Source organism: Bubalus kerabau, chromosome 11, assembly GCF_029407905.1.
Source record: "Bubalus kerabau isolate K-KA32 ecotype Philippines breed swamp buffalo chromosome 11, PCC_UOA_SB_1v2, whole genome shotgun sequence".
NCBI classification, from domain to species: Eukaryota; Metazoa; Chordata; class Mammalia; order Artiodactyla; family Bovidae; genus Bubalus; species Bubalus kerabau.
Window position 1 is genome coordinate 18,776,844 of NC_073634.1, and position 18,278 is coordinate 18,795,121.

The 18,278-nt window shown below is 39.0% G+C and overlaps 1 protein-coding gene across 16 annotated transcripts in view; it reads left to right on the forward strand.

The window, feature by feature from the left end:
- The window catches only part of LTBP1 (latent transforming growth factor beta binding protein 1), a 458,508-nt gene that overhangs the window by 262,561 nt on the left and 177,669 nt on the right, over nucleotides 1-18,278 (forward strand). For all 16 annotated transcript variants that reach the window (XM_055539766.1, XM_055539768.1, XM_055539765.1 and 13 more), the window contains one exon: nucleotides 4,172-4,243. In XM_055539766.1, coding sequence (XP_055395741.1) covers nucleotides 4,172-4,243 — 72 coding nt within the window. The remainder of the gene's footprint in view (nucleotides 1-4,171; nucleotides 4,244-18,278) is intronic.

An 18,278-nucleotide genomic window follows, 5' to 3' on the forward strand; every position in this document is an offset into this window, starting at 1 on the left:
GTAGTTGTTATTACGCTATAGGTTTTCAAATTTCACTGAAGAGAAAAGCTAAAATAGAGAAATGAATGATTGCTGATTTGTGAAAGAGAAGCTTAGTCAGGACACAGTGCTTCCTCCCTTTTCCTCTTAGTCTCTGCTGTTAAACTATCACATTTTTCAAGACATAAATCTCTACTGACATCTACGTGCATTGATTAGTCTATAAAATTTATTTTCCAGAACCTGTTGATGTGAATAAATCCAGATTTACATCTTTCTGTTACTTTCTCCCCAGTTTTTGAATATAGTGTCTGCTCTGGATAATTGATTCCTAGTACTTTTTAGAAAGACAGAGGTAGCTGGGTTTAAGTGGAGCTTTCCGTTTTCTTATTTGTCATGTTTTTGCCAAGAAAGCAAGTGATATTTTTATATGTTGTCATCTTTTTTTTAATAGTTATTTTTTAATAGTTTATGCTGAGAGGAGTTTCTCATTTGCTTCCATTGGATAATTTTTATTTATCCTTTGTTAAACATCTGTTGATTTGAATGGTATTCTCAACTGCCTTTTAAAACCTGTTCAGTCTAGAAACTGCCCCTAAGAATCTCCTTTGGTCTGTCTTGTATACTATTCTTCCATCATCATAAATGATTCTTATCTCTCAAACTTGTTCTCTAAATCTTTTGATGTTTAAAGTTAATTTAATTTTACTTTTTTCCTTGATAATTGCTCCTGTCTTCCTTTAGACGAATAATTTTTGGAAACACCTCCTGAAGTTTCTGATAATTAATGAATTATTCATATAGAGGGGGAAAAAAATTGGAGAAAGAAATGGCAACCCACTCCAGTATTCTTGCCTGGAGAATCCTAGGGACGGAGGAGCCTGGTGGGCTGCTGTCTATGGGGTCACACAGAGTTGGACACGACTGAAGTGACTTAGCAGTAGCAGCAGCAGCAGGGGAAAAAACCCCACATAAATAATGACATTCAGTACTGAGACATTGTCTCCAGGAAATTTTCTCTGGGTTTCAATAATGATTAGCAATGCGATTTCCAGCAGTGGGTTGAGTGAGATGGTCCCACCTCACTAAAAGATCTATCTACATAAAATTATCCTGACAAGCTGACCAAAGGGACATCTAGGGGACGTTTTGTATGATTTCGAAACCATGGAGTTTAGGGTTAGGTAGACTTGAGTTTGACTCCCAGCTCTCTCATTTGCTGTGAAGTCTTACAGACCATGAAACAAATCTATGTCTAAAATGTTGAAGAAGCATTGCCTTTCAAAAAATGTCTCCCCATCATTTGGGGGGTAAGTTTATAATAGTATGAAGGTGAGTATGTTTTCCACTGCTGAGTCTAAGGACTGAGGAACTGCTGCTGCTACTGCTAAGTCACTTCAGTCGTGTCCGACTCTGTGCGACCCCAAAGACGGCAGCCCACCAGGCTCCCCCGTCCCTGGGATTCTCCAGGCAAGAACACTGGAGTGGGTTGCCATTTCCTTCTCCAATGCATGAAAGTGAAGTCGCTCAGTCGTGTCTGACTCTTAGCGACCCCATGGACTGCAGCCTACCAGGCTCCTTTGTCCATGGGATTTTCCAGGCAAAAGTACTTATCTTTTATTTTTCTTTTCCATTTTTTCCCTTCTCTGTGTATCGTTTGCTTATTTAGCTTCTCTTTCCTCTTATTTCCAAAGCCCAAAGTTGCAAGACAGGGACAGAAGTGAAGAGTAAAGGGAATCACAGTGTTGCATCATTTTCTATCTAGAATTGTATCATCTGGGGATAAATTCAATACTTTATATGGTTTTGTTAGCTCTATATTCTAATGTTGATAATAATTTAAGTAGAAAGTAAAAGTACAAAGTTGCTATCACTTTTAGCTAATGAAAATAAGGTCTGTATGGGTTGCTCTAATGTATAAATTGAAGAGCAACATGGATTATGAATGAAGTAAGCTATTGACATCTTGACTTTTACTCCGTTTGTGCCATCCTACCATGTAGCCCACTCCCAAGAAACACGCTCAGAGTCATAATCTTCCTGTGTCATTTAAAAAACTTTCTTTGCTTATTTTAAAATCATACTCATTTTGGAAGAGAGCAGACTTTTCTTGCGGAGAAGGCAATGGCACCCCACTCCAGTACTCTTACCTGGAAAATCCCATGGATGGAGGAGCCTGGAAGGCTATAGGGTCCATGGGGTCGCTGAGGGTCAGACATGACTGAGCGACTTCACTTTCACTTTTCACTTTCATGCATTGGAGAAGGAAATGGCAACCCACTCCAGTGTTCTTGCCTGGAGAATCCCAGGGATGGGGGAGCCTGGTGGGCTGCCGTCTTTGGGGTCGCACAGAGTCGGACACGACTGAAGTGACTTAGCAGCAGCAGCAGGCTTTTCTTGGCTTTAGAAGCTAGGGTTTTGTGCTCCATGCTTCCCCTCTCCCCCCTACCCCCACCCGCCACCACTCAGAGCAGTTTTCAAGTGGCTCTTATTTACTGTTTTGAAGGTTTTGTTTAGCCACATACAGAAAGAACTTTCATTGTTGATCAGTTCATACTGTGAAAACTTAGTTTTAAATCTGCAAATGATTTCATTAAAGAGTCTGTAATCTATTAAAAATGTACTTGGTATGAACAAGTTGCTTGTCCTTTAAACATTTTTCGAAGAAAATTAGCATCGAATTCTAAGCAGAGGAAGACTTTAAGATCATCTGGTCTGGCTTTCTGCCTTGAGGTAAACGACTTAATTTTTAAATGAGATAATAATCTCTCTTTTGCCTTTGAACAATTCACTGACAGAGATCTCACAGTCTCTGTAGGTAACATGTTACAGGGTGGCCTCGTTAAATGGGACAAGACTGGACATGTGGCCAAGGGGCTGAATGGGTGACTCCCCACATACCGATTTTTTCTTTTTAACCCACTATTTCCAGATTCCTCACTTTGACCATTTTCTAGCAGAGGAAATAAGGCAAAGAAAGGAAGTAATAGAGGAGAGGAATGCGAGTAGTAAATACTTACATGCTATTCCTTAGTGGTGAGAATAAAGACCATGTGTTAGGGGCAAAATAATTTTATTTTTCAAAGGAAAATTTCCATTTTACTTGGAACTTTTTTGTTTCACTGCTTGTTTAGGTCTTCTAAGTCGTTTAACCATTCAGCCTATTTTCACAACAGTGCATTATTATCTTAATAAAAGAATACATTATTGCAGGAAACAATGATATCTGTGCATACTTTTGTCAGGCCCTACAGTAGGCATTTTGTATAAAGCATCTCTATACTCCGCAACAGCCCTGACTTATTCAACAGTTGGGAATGCTCCCATTGTACAGAATTCCATTTGGAACCCAGAAAGCTTGTCTCCCAGAAAGCTTGTCTCCCAGAAAGCTTGTCTTCCAGAAAGCTTGTCTCCCAGAAAGCTTGTCTTCCAGAAAGCTTGTCTTCCAAGGTGGCAGAGCTGTCAATAGGCGGAGCCAAGATTTGAACCTAGGTCAAACTGGTTCTGGCACTTATGCCAAGAAGTCTCTCAGGTATCACAGTAGGATGTCAGAATTTCAGTGGCTAGGGTTCTGTTGGTAAATTGGTGGCTTCAACATTTGACTGGTTGAGTTTTCTGAGTGCTGGATCAGACAATGTATCAGAGCAGCTCTTTACATCTCCTGGCTTCCTTTAACACCTGTTCTTCTCAGCTGCATGGTAGAGAGAATCAGCTTATACTAGAACATGTGAGCCTATAATTAAAGTGAACATATAGTTTATTATCTAAACTGGGGAACTTTTCAGAGAGAAGTGGAGTGCTGTTAATGAACCTTGATGGAGCAACAGGTATGATCAAGGACTGTCCTAGGCAGACCAGGATGTTTAATCACCCTCTCTGAATTTATAAGAAAATTCAACTGCCAGTAGTTAATCATTGGGGAGGAACTGAATTTTTTGGTAAGAGTCACTAATTAGAAGAAAATATAGAACAGTTTTATGGTTTTTGAATGAACATAAAGATTGACAACTAATAGAGATTTATGTCTGTTGCAAAACATGAGATATACTGAAAAACAAAGGAAAATGGATATACATTGGGTTGATCTCTTAGAAGCAAGATCACTGATGCTTTATATCCCTTTGCTTATCACATACAGTAGTTTAGGGTTGTAAGAATTTAAGCATGTAACAGCATTGTTTCTTTTTTACAGCTTATCATGGATATAATCAAATGATGGAATGTCTACAAGGTTATAAACGGGTTAACAACACCTTTTGTCAAGGTAAGATCAGCTGTGAATTCACTGGTGTATGAGCTCAACAGTTGTTTTGCTTTTAGAAACTTGAGTTGTTTTGCCGTGTTTTGCTCATTAACCCAGCTTGTGAAGGTCACACAGAGAACCACCTTTTGCTCACTCCGTTTAGGAAAAAGAAGTTTAGTGTATGGTTGCTAGAATTACATCACTACCATTTAAACTTTATGGAACTTACCCACCCCCCCACCCCCCCATCTATTGGTGTTGAAATCCATGGCAGATTGGATTACATTATGGAATGCACTATCCACATGGGGTGTGTGCACACATGAGCACATGCATGTTCCTAGAAGTATTACTTCTTTACTGACATATGATTGGGCCACAGAGTTCCCTTTTTTCTCTCATCAGACTGTTTCTGGCTACTCAAACTATTAAGGTATTAAATATCAGAGCAAATACATTTCTTTTTTTTTTAATTTTTTAATTGAAGGATAATTGCTTTTGTTCAATCTATATAGAAACATACAAGCAGTGGGACCTTCAAAAATCCTTTAGTTCAGTGTCTGTGCTTTACAAGTGAGGACATTCAAGTCCAGACTGGTTAAGTGACTTTTCTGTGGCCAAATAGATCTGAGGTTATAATTCAGGTTTACCAGTGCCTAGCTTATAGTACCCATATATGATAGCAAATTTCATTTCATTTACTTTGGGAGATGTACAATCAGTGCCTCCTAATTTCCCAGTACATGTCTAGGATGAAGGTGGTGGTAGTAACTTGGAAATATGTGTACTTTGCAATAAACAGAGAAAGAGCTCTCAAGAGTCTTATTGAACCAAAATCCATATCAAAACACAGCACATGTCCTCTGACTTGTGGTCTGAGACTCTCTATCCTTGACCAGTATGTGTTTATAGGGACAGAGCAGATTAATGTAGTGTTAACAATATTTAGGTTAATCCCTATCAAAATGGTTCAAGTCATGGAAATATCTTAATTATCTGAGAATTTTCTCAAGTGAATTATCTCTTCAGTATTGCATCTGTATAACTTTTATGATTTAAAGAGCTTTTGCTGACTTTGAAAGAATCTTCTTTTGAAATGCACATAGATATACCATGTCTTTAAAACGTTTTCCTTCAGATATTTGAAGCCCTCATTGTAGATCAAAGAATGTTGGCAAAGGAGAGAGTGCTCAAGATGCTTTTTGAGAAACATCTGCAAACTTGTAGTACTGCTAGGGATGTGGGAGTAGTGGATTAATCAACATTATGTAAGAATCAGTAGAATTTCAGATATCATTATAAGTTCATACTGTATGGGTAGAAGGTTGAATTAAATGGGTGGAAGAATGAATAGATGGCTAAATGTATATTCTACCATATAAACCAAGTTGTTTGACTGAAGAGAAACATAAACCAAGTTGACTGAAGAGAAATATAGTGGCTACCTTAGAAATATGCCTTTAAATGTTTAATCAACTGTCCTACAAGACTTATAAATTACTTCAAAAGCTAAAGTCAATAGGCTGGAGTTATAAGGAGGCATATTTATAACAACTACATGCAGACCTTTTCTGTGGATTAGAATTCCCCATCATTGTAATGAAATGCTTTTGGAAGTACTGAGTTTCCAGCACTTAGGAGTGATCCAACAGATCCCTAATAGCTGATGGCCCAGGATGCTACAGGGGAGATTTTCCTATACAGTACGTGATGTTAAATGACTCTGTCAATTTATTCTGATAGCAGTATTTTTCTGTCACCTGGGATAGAGGTGTTGTGCATGAGAAGAAAGAAATGACTGGTCTGTCACACAAATTTTAGACCATAGACATGTAGTTTCCTGAAGTGTTGCTTTGATTAGGTATATCTGGTCTCTTCATTAAGCTGTAGAAAGAGGAGGATCCATATTTATACCTCACCATTCTAAGTCTGCATGACTACTTGTTAGAAACTCTCCAGAAATGTCAGATGCTCCTAATTTCTCTGAATGTCAAATGATGAAGAGTTTACTCATTTTCTTGGGGTGGGATAGGATTTGGACATTATTAATCCCAATTAGGAACTGAAAGAGAGTACCCAGGATCACAGAGATAATGAGGAGGCCCAGCCAGGATTAAATTCCCAAGCCATCTCTGTTTCTGTGTGCAGCATGGCCTCTTTACCGATTTTGTATATATCTGTTAAGTATTACTAATGTAAATATGATATACTATCTGTTTTGAGAACTAATAGAAGTCAACAAAATTAATATTTGATTTAATAAGAAAGGATGGTTATCTAATATATTCTTTCTACTGGCTAGTTCAAGGTTTTAACAGTTCATGTTCATAAAAATGCCACTATAGAAGTGGAAGTGAAAATTTGCAAGTAATCATTTGTCATCTCATTTAGCAAAACAAGGTGGAGAAGCCTTCAAGTAATTCCCTGAGGATTTTAGTCTTTTCCTTTTCTGGTTTGGTTGGTATGGAGTGACCTTTAACAAGTTTTGTTCATACTGAGCATATCAAACGGTTCCTCCTCAGTCACACTGATGTTCAGTAATGCCAAATCCTGGCTTATGTTTGTCTTAGGAGAATATTTGCAAAACAGTGTTGTACTTTTTGGCATGAATTCTGGAGTGAAATATCACAGAAAATTCTATTTCATGGTGCCTCAAGAAGGCACTGCTAAATTACACTACAGAGTAGATTGACTCATAACATCATATGACTTCATTCATCATAATCTATTACATTACTTTTGAGTGAAGGGCTTAATTTCATTCCCTTTGTGATACTGGCCACTAAACTTAGGTAGAACTTTCTCACATTACATATGTACACTTGGATTTTCCTAGAGCCTTGAAGCTTTTTATTTTGAAGTTTTTCAAAAGAAGCCCGTTAACCATCTAATTTACTTGTGCGTTCCACATTGTTCTTAGAGTTTAATGTCTTCTCATTTTTCAAAGCACATTTAAAATTAAAGTGATTAATAACTAGAATTGCATTATTTCCTTCACCTAAGTGAATTAATGCCTGAAACAACTTTTCATAACGTGTACTCTGTAACAAAGAGCCAACTGTGCACAAGTTAATTTGAGAAGCTTTCAAATAATTGCCCTAAAAGTTGGGTTTTCCCCTCCTTTCTAGTCGTGCTGCAATTATGTTTTCAAAGGAATGATTTATTGCATATACACACATGGAGCTCTAAAACCTGCCCTCACTACCCTCAACATTTATGGAATTGTTATAATTTGCTTCATTTATAAAAACAAATAATTCAATTAAAATTTCTGGTGGATAACTAGAGCGGCATTTGTCATTTCATTATTATGCTGAAGGTTTGATGTAGAATTAGAATTAAATGAAGAAATACCTCATGGCAGTGATTGTAGGAACTCCTGTTTCATGTGGCTTGGATGGTAAAGGATCTGCCTGCAGTACAGGAGACCCAGGTTCAATCCCTGGGTCGGGAAGATCCCCTGGAGAAGGAAATGGCTACCCACTCCAGTATTCTTGCCTGGAGAATCCCATGGACGGAGGAGCCTGGTGGGCTCTACTCCATGGGGTCACAAAGAGTTGGACACGACTGAACACTTGACTATCACTTTGCCATGAAATAAATGTGTTCTTAAAAATTAGGTGTAAATCTCACTTCTAGAGTTGGGTTCTGAAATTACTTGGGGACCAGTCTATTCAATGAAATCTTTTATTTAAAGCAAATATCTCTTTTAATATGCTAAAATCACCTGCCTCTTTCATTAGTGTATAGCTCTGAAATCAACCTACTGTTTTCTACATTTTTAGCATGTGCTGAGGTGCTATGGGCAATGCCAAAATACATAGCTAGACAGTGTCTGTGCTTTTAGAATCCAGTGTATGTATATTTCTTTTTCATGAATCTTGAAATCTTTAAAAAATATCCCATAGCCCATAAACATGAATTGGCGGGGCACTCCTGAACTACAGACTGAGGATATGTGATGAATGATGAATAAGACATCAGTCTTGCCCTTTGGATTTGGTGTAATTAAATCAGTTTGAATCAGCAGGATGTAATTTGCTTTGTTCAGTCATCCAACTAGCTGAATTTCAGCTCACTCCAGATGAGCCCGTTAAAGCAAATATAAAAAGCTGTCCACATAACTTTCTTTTGGCTTGATTTTATTACACTGGTTGTTCTGCTCTAATAAAATAAAATTACAAAACAGATACACTAAGACACAATAATACTCTACTAAAACTTTCACTGCAGGACTTCTTTTTGCTAGAAAGTGCCCCGAGGTGCATCTGAAATTGAATTGTATTCAGACCATAGTAAAGATAATGCACTCCCCCTACCAAGCACCCCCGCCCCACCCAGGGGCATACCTCTGTCATTAAATGAAACTGACCAGTCTTGACGAATAATCCATATAAGGAAGGTGTACATGGAATTTCTCGGTTATAAAGAGGTTGTCTGGACTGTAGCTTACATTTCAGGCCTCTTAAGTGAACATAAAAAAATTGCTGTGACTGCGCTATGGTGAATATGTAGAGGAAGACTGGTCTTTGAGTGCTTTGCTGCTGCTGCTGCTAAGTCGCTTCAGTCGTGTCCAACTCTGTGCGACCCCATATATGGCAGCCCACCAGGCTCTGCCGTCCCTGGGATTCTCCAGGCAAGAACACTGGAGTGGGTTGCCATTTCCTTCTCCAATGCATGAAAGTAAAAAGTGAAGGAGGCTAGAAAGTACAGGAAAGACCCTCAAGTAAACTGGCTTGGCTGGAGAAAAGAATTGGCCTGTGGTATACTGCTGGCTTAAAACAGACAGGTAGGGTGAGATACAGTGATACTTAATTTTAAGACCAGTTTCTTATTTTTCTTATGATTAATTGCATGCATCATTTGTAATATAATGGACTTGTGGTACATGCTGGGGAAACAGTTATTGGATTTACACTTCTTTTAATGTAGAGATGTCCAAAGGCCATTATGACAACAGCTTGCATATTTAAAAGAAAATGGATTTGTGATAACTTTCTTAGAAAAGAGATTATCATTTCAGAACTATTTCCAAAGGTATAGTTAATGGAAACAACTTTTTTCGTATGGTTAATAGTTAAATGAGTTTACTGAGATGGTATCAGTTTTTTTCACTCAGCGTTGTTTCTTGTATCTTTGCTTTCTGGGTTCATGTTTTGTGATCGGATTGTCAGATAAAATATAGGACGCCCAGTTAAATTTGAATGCCAGGTAAACCGCAAATAATTTGAGACATATATTTTTAAAGTATTAGCTTGTATGAAATTCAAGCTTAACTGGCTGTCCTATATTTTTACTTGCTAATTTATATTTTGAGATCACAGCCTTTAACAGTTCTTTAAGTGAGAATCACTAAGAAGTATATACTTTACATGTCTGAGAATATCTTTATTTTGAACTCATTCTGTAATGAGAGTAATCAGGTATACAATTTTAGGATGACAGTTATTTTCCAGCAGTACTTTTGACCTACAGAATATCACTGGATTTCTGACTTCTTTATGATACTGTTTTCCTTAGTAGAGAATGGTTCTGTCTTTGGAGATCCTCTCTTAATTCTTTATGTTCTGTAGTTTTACCATGATGTGTCTATATGTGGATTTATCTTGATTTTACTCAGTAGGCAGAGTGTGTTGTCCATCTGAAGACTCCAGTCTTTCCTCATATTTGAAAAATGATCAGATGTTATCTCTTTAAATACTGCTTCTCCACCATGCTCTCCAGCTGTAACTCCTTTTAGACAAGTCTTGGAGACTCCGTTTACAATGTCTCTCATAACATGTCCTTTGTCCTTTTCTCCTCTTGTCTCTTTTGCTGCTTTATGCATGAATACCTTAGTTCTGTCTTCCAGTTTTCCAATTGCTGCTTTATTATGCCTATCTAGATTCTACCCTATCTGTTACACTTTTCATTATAAGATTATTTTTCATTTTTGAAATCTCATTGTTTGTCATAGCTTATCTATTCTTATTTCATTTTTAAAAATGTATTTATTCAACATTTTAAGCATGCTGAGAAGTTTAGCTGGATTTCAGCTGCTGAGGAAGGAGTGTTTTCATAGATACATTTAATTTGTTACTCTCAGTTGATAGTATCCTGGCTTCTCTTGGTGCTTTCTAGACAGTAGACCCAGAGTTTCAGTGGCTTCCCTGTATCATGTATTAATATTTCAGTAATTCTTATATATTGAGAAATAGGGGTGAGTGCCAAAGCATAAACTTACTATGCTACTTTAAAAAAAAAAAAAGTGTCCATATCAGGACTGAGGTTTTTAATTTTTTTATTTAAAGAAATCAATATCAGAATGTGGTTTCTAACATATATATAATAAATTGTTTTTCTTTGTGAGTATAGAAAAGCTTTTCAGAGGACTTCAAATTATATAATTAACAGTTATCCTCAGTCTTTTTTAATCTGTTGTAATTATGCAGCCCATCAACACAAGTTTATTCACCATCTGGCATTCACGCATTCCTTTATTTTATGGATATTTAATGACAATTTAAGTGGGAGCACTCTGAGAAGTATATTAACACTCAGTTCATACCCTTAAAAAAATCACTGTTCCCACAAATAATTAAAAGGCATCACATCAGTCTATAACATCAAGGCAGCATGTAGTAAGCACTGTAAGAAATGAACCAGATGCAGTGTCAGAGGAAATTTCCCATTGAGTTGGAAAATCAAAGATGGCATTTACCCCAGTAGGGATGGGTGAGACTTGTCAAAGTATTTGGGGGTGGAGACAGGCTAAATTCAAAATTGGTTTGGTACAGTGCCTCAGGCTAGTGAGTGTCAGCTTCTTTCAAAGTTTTATTTTAAATACATGCAAAGCTGATATATTTTGTGAATTAACTTTTAACTTTTTTGATTCCCCCATTGATGTTTTTGGTTTCCTTCAAAGAGTATGGATTGTGACCAAATTTTCATGGATGTCTTCAGAAACCTAAATGTTTCTGAAAAGTTAAATGTCTTCAGATTAGTACAGTTGCCCTTCGTATCTGTGGGTTCTGCATGGAGATATGGGGGGCTGACTGTCTTATGCCCTTTGATGTCAGGGACTTGGGCATCTGCAGATTTGGAGATCTTCACGAAGAGAAGGGGTTCTGCAGCCAATCCCCCAGGGATACTGGGGGACGACTGTGAAGAGTGCTCTGGATTCTTCCTCCCCTTTCCCCACTTACCCGTCTTCCGCAATCTTCCTTCCCTCTCTCGCCCCCACTGCCTCTCCCAAGGCCCACTCAACTTGTCCTGGGCCTTACTGCAGTGATGATGTCAAGGAGCAAAGTAGACAGTGAAGAACTGTAGACATAATTAAGCTCTTAGTGACAGTGAGCCCGAAACATCTAGTACTAAAAGTGTGCTAAGTTCACTAGCACTCCAGCCCAGCTTAACCTTTTTTTTGTTTTTTGAAAAACCTTTATACTGGAGTGTAGCTGATTAACAATGTCCTGATGGTTTGAGGCGGATAACAAAGCAACTCAGCCATACCTATACATGTAACCATTCTCCCCCAAACTCCCCTCCCACCCAGGCTACCACATGGCATTGAGCAGAGATCCCTGTGCTGCACAGACATCCTTGTTGCCAGCTTGACCCTTAATCTAAGTTCTTCCTCTGGTAATCCCAGATCCTCACCCGACTTTTCCCCAGACTTTCTCCAGAGGAGAACTGGCTGGGCCACCTGCTGCTCTAATGACCGTTGATTTTATTTATGTGATGCTTTTCTCCTTATGGTAACACTTGGATAAAAAAATTTTGATAACTTTCTGTTTACTGAAAGTGAAAGCAAAGTCTCTCAGTTGTGTCCAACTCTGTGTGACCCCACGGACTGTAGCCCATCAGGCTCATAATAATCAATTTCCTTTTTGGTTATTATTGCCTATACATTTTTTTCTCTATGTATTTTGCTAGTGTTTATTGAATGCCTGTTTAGTGGAGTTGTTGGGTTGGGTGCTTCAGCCATGTCACAGTAACCCGGTGAGATAGTGCTATTTTTCTTTAAACTTGCAGTGAAACTGAGCCCTGAGTCTCCAAGAAATTAGTAATGGAAGATGACATACCTGGAGAGTGTATGTATGGAGAGTGTATGTATCCAAGGGTCTACCTTGGCTGCCTGGGCTCCCCACTTTGGGCTACTAACATTTATATAATAGTTTGTAGTACTTTTTAAGGTGGCTTCTATGTTATCAATTCCTGACAACTGCATCTGCTTGTTACAGTTAGCAAACCATGGCTTAAAGCCTTGATCAATAAACAGCAGTGCTGGGAGGGATAGTAATACTCTCTGATTCTTTTAGTCTTTAGGTTGTACTAGCCTGTTCCATGCTTTCAGTAGTTTGGTTTAGAAATCAGAGTTCTCCACACTTCATTGTTTATTTTCATAGCAAACTTTCTGGTTTGCAATGTGTCTTCTTTGTAGCTAAAGTGTTTTTCTCTTACGTTATTAGCACTGTACCTTACTTTTATCCTGAAGTCCTTAACTAGCAGAATGTTGGTCATCTAGAGGGTATTTGTTTAACCTCGCATTCCTCTTGAGCACTCCTCCTGAGTTTCTCCCCTTCCCCTGCAAGTTAACAGTTACTTTGCTAAAACAATCGTGTGTTTCTCACGCTGCTGGGGCCAGCTGGACAGTTCTGCTGACCCAGGCAGGCTGTGGATGATCTCAGCCAGGCTCCATCTAGGGTCTGTGATCAGCTGATGGTTGCCTTATGCTGGATGGTCCAGGATGGCTTCAGTTGGGATGGCTCAGCTTTCTTCTCATCTAAAACTTTTCAGGCCTAGATTTGGAATTTACACAGTGCCACTTCAGCTGTATTCTAGTGGCTGAAGGAAGTCCTAAGGCCAGCCTGCATTCAGGGAGTGGGGAAAAGACTCTACTTTTTACTGGGAGAAGCTACAAAGTTGTATAGACAAGGATACAAAGAGAGGTAGAGAATTGGGCCTATTTTAGAAATCATTCTGTAACACCTAGATGGTTTATGTCTTGCTTGAGAAAAAAGGAAATGAAGATCTTTATTTGTATTACTGGGAGGTTGTGCGTGCGTGCTCAGTCGCTTCAGTTGTATCCGACTCTGTGCGACCCTATGGACTGTAGCCTGTCAGGCTCCTCTGACCATGGGACTTTGCAGGCAAGAATACTGGATCCGATTGCTATGCCCTCCTCCAGGGGATCTTCCCGACCCAGGGATCGAATCCAAGTCTCTTACATCTACCTGCTTTGGCAGGCAGGTTCTTTACCACTGGTGCCACCTGGGTGGTCATTTTGCTTAAACTTAAGAGGCCATGTTGTTGGTGAAAAAGTCTGATATTAGAAATTATGTAGTTTATTACATAGTTAATTTTTTTTAGTAGTGTAACCAATGTATAGAACAGTGAAAATCCCAGTGAGTGAATATCACAAAATGAACATAACTGTGTACTTACCACTCAAATCAAGAAATAGAAGATACCCTGCACCCTAAAACCCTCCATCTGTCTCTTCTCAATTTTTACTGTATCCCCTTTTTTCAGAAGTGGTCACTGTGCCAACTCTTATAAGCATAGATGTGTTATCTTTTTTATGAATTTTCAAATTATCCAGTATGTTTCGTGACTTCTTTTACTTAACAGATGTGGCCAATACTACTTTTTCTTAACATTCAGAACACTGACTAGTGAAGTGGTAATATCCATCGATGTTTTCATGTAAAAGCTTTTCAGTGCCTTTTCCTTTCATTCTTCTGTGATTTTGCAGTTTATGCAACATTCGCTACAGTTAGTGTTTTGTCTGTAGCTCCCTTTAGTTCCATTATCATAAGGGAATTGATTGTTGTGATGTTTCTTTCTTTCCCGGAGGAAATAAGCAATATGGAAAAGGTCAGTTTTCATTCTAATCCCAAAGAAAGGCAATGCCAAAGAATGCTCAAACTACCGCACAATTGCACTCATCTCACACGCTAGTAAAGTAATGCTCAAAATTCTCCAAGCCAGGCTTCAGCAATATGTGAACTGTGAACTTCCTGATGTTCAAGCTGGTTTTAGAAAAGGCAGAGGAACCAGAGATCAAATTGCCAACATTCGCTGGATCATGGAAAAAGCAAGAGAGTTCCAGAAAAACATCTATTTCTGCTTTATTGACTATGCCAAAGCCTTTGACTGTGTGGATCACAATAAACTGTGGAAAATTCTGAAAGAGATGGGAATACCAGAACACCTGATCTGCCTCTTGAGAAATGTGTATGCAGGTCAGGAAGCAACAGTTAGAACTGGACATGGAACAACAGACTGGTTCCAAATAGGACAAGGAGTTCGTCAAGGCTGTATGTTGTCACCCTGTTTATTTAACTTCTATGCAGAGTACATCATGAGAAACGCTGGACTGGAAGAAACACAAGCTGGAATCAAGATTGCCGGGAGAAATATCAATAACCTCAGATATGCAGATGACACCACCCTTATGGCAGAAAGTAAAGAGGAACTCAAAAGCCTCTTGATGAAAGTGAAAGTGGAGAGTGAAAAAGTTGGCTTAAAGCTCAACATTCAGAAAACGAAGATCATGGCATCCAGTCCCATCACTTCATGGGAAATAGATGGGGAAACAGTGTCAGACTTTATCCAAAATCACTGCAGATGGTGACTGCAGCCATGAAATTAAAAGACACTTACTTCTTGGAAGGAAAGTTATGACCAACCTAGATAGCATATTCAAAAGCAGAGACATTACTTTGCCAACAAAGGTTCGTCTAGTCAAGGCTATGGTTTTTCCTGTGGTCGTGTATGGATGTGAGAGTTGGACTATGAAGAAGGCTGAGTGCCGAAGAATTGATGCTTTTGAACTATGGTATTGGAGAAGACTCTTGAGAGTCCCTTGGACTGCAAGGAGATCCAACCAGTCCATTCTGAAGGAGATCAGCCCTGGGATTTCTTTGGAAGAAATGATGCTAAAGCTGAAACTCCAGTACTTTGGCCACCTCATGTGAAGAGTTGACTCATTGGAAAAGACTCTGATGCTGGGAGGGATTGGGGGCAAGAAAAGAGGATGACAGAGGATGAGATGGCTGGATGGCATCACTGACTCGCTGGACGTGAGTCTGAGTGAACTCCGGGAGTTGGTGATGGACAGGGAGGCCTGGCGTGCTGCGATTCATGGGGTCGCAAAGAGTCGGACACGACTGAGCGACTGATCTGATCTGATCTGATCTGATAGGAGAGTAGTGTGGGTGAAAAAATGAAACTTAGGATCCATTGTTGTTGCTGTGTATTTGGGAAATTATAGTAGAAAATAATAGGTATGAACTAAGGCTGGAGTCAACCAGACTTGATAATTAAATTACTCAAGGTACTTAAAATGTTTAAAATTCTTTTAACTTACCTATCAGATTCATCTCAGAGCTGTGCTGTATTTAGTGATTTAATGCCAGAAATTGTGGGGGTGCTTAAAGTGATGCTGAATCATGTTTTGCAGTAGTGATGATCAAAGCAACTGATATGTTTTACTGATTTGAAGGTGTTATTTTACTGTCCTAGAGATTCTCTTGCAACTCCTGCTGCTCTTTGTGGTCTAAATAGGTACAGTATTTTGGGTAAGAATTTAAACAGTTTTGATCCAGACCTGAATATCATTTTAGCATTTAAACTCAATTCGGGACCCATTCCCACCCATTGTAGAATCATTTTCTAGTGCGTCCTCTTCCTATGCCTCTATCGCTGGGATAGGACTCAAAAAGGAAATGTCTGTTTATTTTATTCACTTTTCTTCAGGAAAGACAGTGGTGAAGTGAGTCATTAGCACATTGTATTTTCCAATACCTCTCTTTGACCTTAATCTCTGGAGCTATAAACTCAACGGGAAGATGTCTGTTGAATCACGAGTGATGAGGAAAGCCCATGATAGATACGGTACTATGAATGTTTCAAGAAGAAATTAATGTAGTGTCTATAGATTATGGTCAGAAATCCAAGACCAGCAGAGATGCGCATCTTCCATGTGTAGCACACATGTATTGAGAAATAAATGCAAACTGTTTTCTGGACTCTAACAGTTCTTTTTATCATGTTACTCTGCAGACAGAAGGATTGGGAGGCAGGGAATTGTTCCACAGTAGTTTGCTTCCTTTGGATGAGTCCAGTGATTGAATCCATCCCGTGACAGAGGATTTCCGCTTTTTAAATTTAATGAATGAATTTTTGGCTGTGCTGGGTCTTCGTTGCTGTGTGGGCTTTTCTCTTTTGTGGGAAGCAGGAGCTACTCTGTGGTTGCACTACATGGACTTCTCGTTGCGGTAGATTCTCTTGTTGTCGGGTACAGGCTCTAGGGTGTGTGGGCTTCAGTAGTTTTGGTTCATGAACTCTAGAGGACAGGTTCAATAGCTGTGATACATGGGTTTAGTTGCTCCACTGCATGTTGGATCTTCCTGGATCGGGAATTGAACCTGTGCCTCCCACACTGGCAGGTGGGTTCTTTACCACTGAGCCACTAGGGAAGCCTGATGATTGTTTTATAAACAGCGGCATCAGGGCCCAGGTTGAAACAAATGCAGCCACAAGGAGACCCATATAAGTTTGTGGGGCTGACCCAAGAGCAGCGTTTCACACAATTTGCTCCACAAACCACCAGTTCAGCTAGATGTTAATAGATGGTGTGTGAAAAAAGAGCCCGCAGCCAAATGTGTGGAGAACACCAGGTTAAACAGAGAAAGCCAAGAGTCCTCGCCAGAGAACGTCTCAAGGTCTTTAATGTGCTAATTATACAGAATATGTCACCTTTCTCAATCATATTCGACCACAAAACCCTTCTTTGGGCAGAAGTCTCACAGAGCTTGTGTTTTATATAAAATACCTTGGGTAAAATTGCTCTAGAATGTTGATCTTCAAATATTTTTTTGTTGCCGTGTCCCCTAAATTTTGAAAAATGTAGATGTTCACACATTTTTAACCTGACATCTACATTTTGTAAATCAAAAATTAAATGGCCATAGTAGATTCATTTTTGACATTGATATTAGATATGGACTTTAAACACTTTCATCAAAACTTTGGAGCAGCAGAGTTGGCTTACTTAATTTATAAATAATGTCTGTCATCTAACATAATTGGCAAAACCAGACCTTCTTATGAAAGACATCAGGCTTATCCCTTGTCCTGGGACTCTGCTTCAGGAGAGAGATTTGTGAATTGTTCATTTGTTTGATGTCTGATCATTTCACATTGTAGGACAGTGTATCTAGAGAGATTCCAGATGAGTAAGAAGTGTGCCTTGGAGGGAAAGTAGACACTGAGTAAAGGAGAGAAAGGAAAGGAGATTGGCTTGTGTGGTTTTAGAGCACTTCTAGACAAGGAAAAGGCAACCCACTCCAGTATTCTTGCCTGGAAAATTCTGTAGACAGAGGAGCCTGGCAGGGTACATACAGTCCATGGGGGTGGCAAAGAGACATGCCTGAGTGACTGAGCACAGAGAAGGAAACGTGTGAAGGCTTAAGATCTAGAAATTGATTCCTTAAATAAAAGTATTCAAGCACATGTGTCCCCTGTCACTTGACTTCAGGGGTATGTGTACCTGGTGTGAAGCTGCATCTGGGAAAGAAGAGGGGCAAGGAAGGATTAAAAATTACATATGTGCTCTTAAGAGAGTGAACTCCTCCTTTCTCTAAAGTAAGTGATCCCTCTTGAATAGCCAGATGATGTGTCTGGCTAAGAAAAGTATGTACCTCAAGAGGTGTGTTGATTTTTTTTTTTTCTTTCTGCTTTCAACTGGAAGTCAGATTGCTAAATTGTGGTGGAATTTCTGCCCATCAGCAAAAATTGAGTAGACACTGCAGAATCTCCACAGTGCTTCATATTTTCGCAAAGTGCAAAGATCTGCATGTTCTGTTCTCACCTTGTGCCTAATTCCTGTTGGTTACTGGACATGCCTCATTTCCTGGATAAACGTGCGTCACTAAAAAGGCAGTAAATTAGTACTCGGTTAAAGATACATACTTTCCTGTAGGAGCATGGATACATAAAAATGTGTTTATTTCCCACAGGATACTTATACTAGTCATGACATATATTCTGCAGTAAATGTCCTACTTTA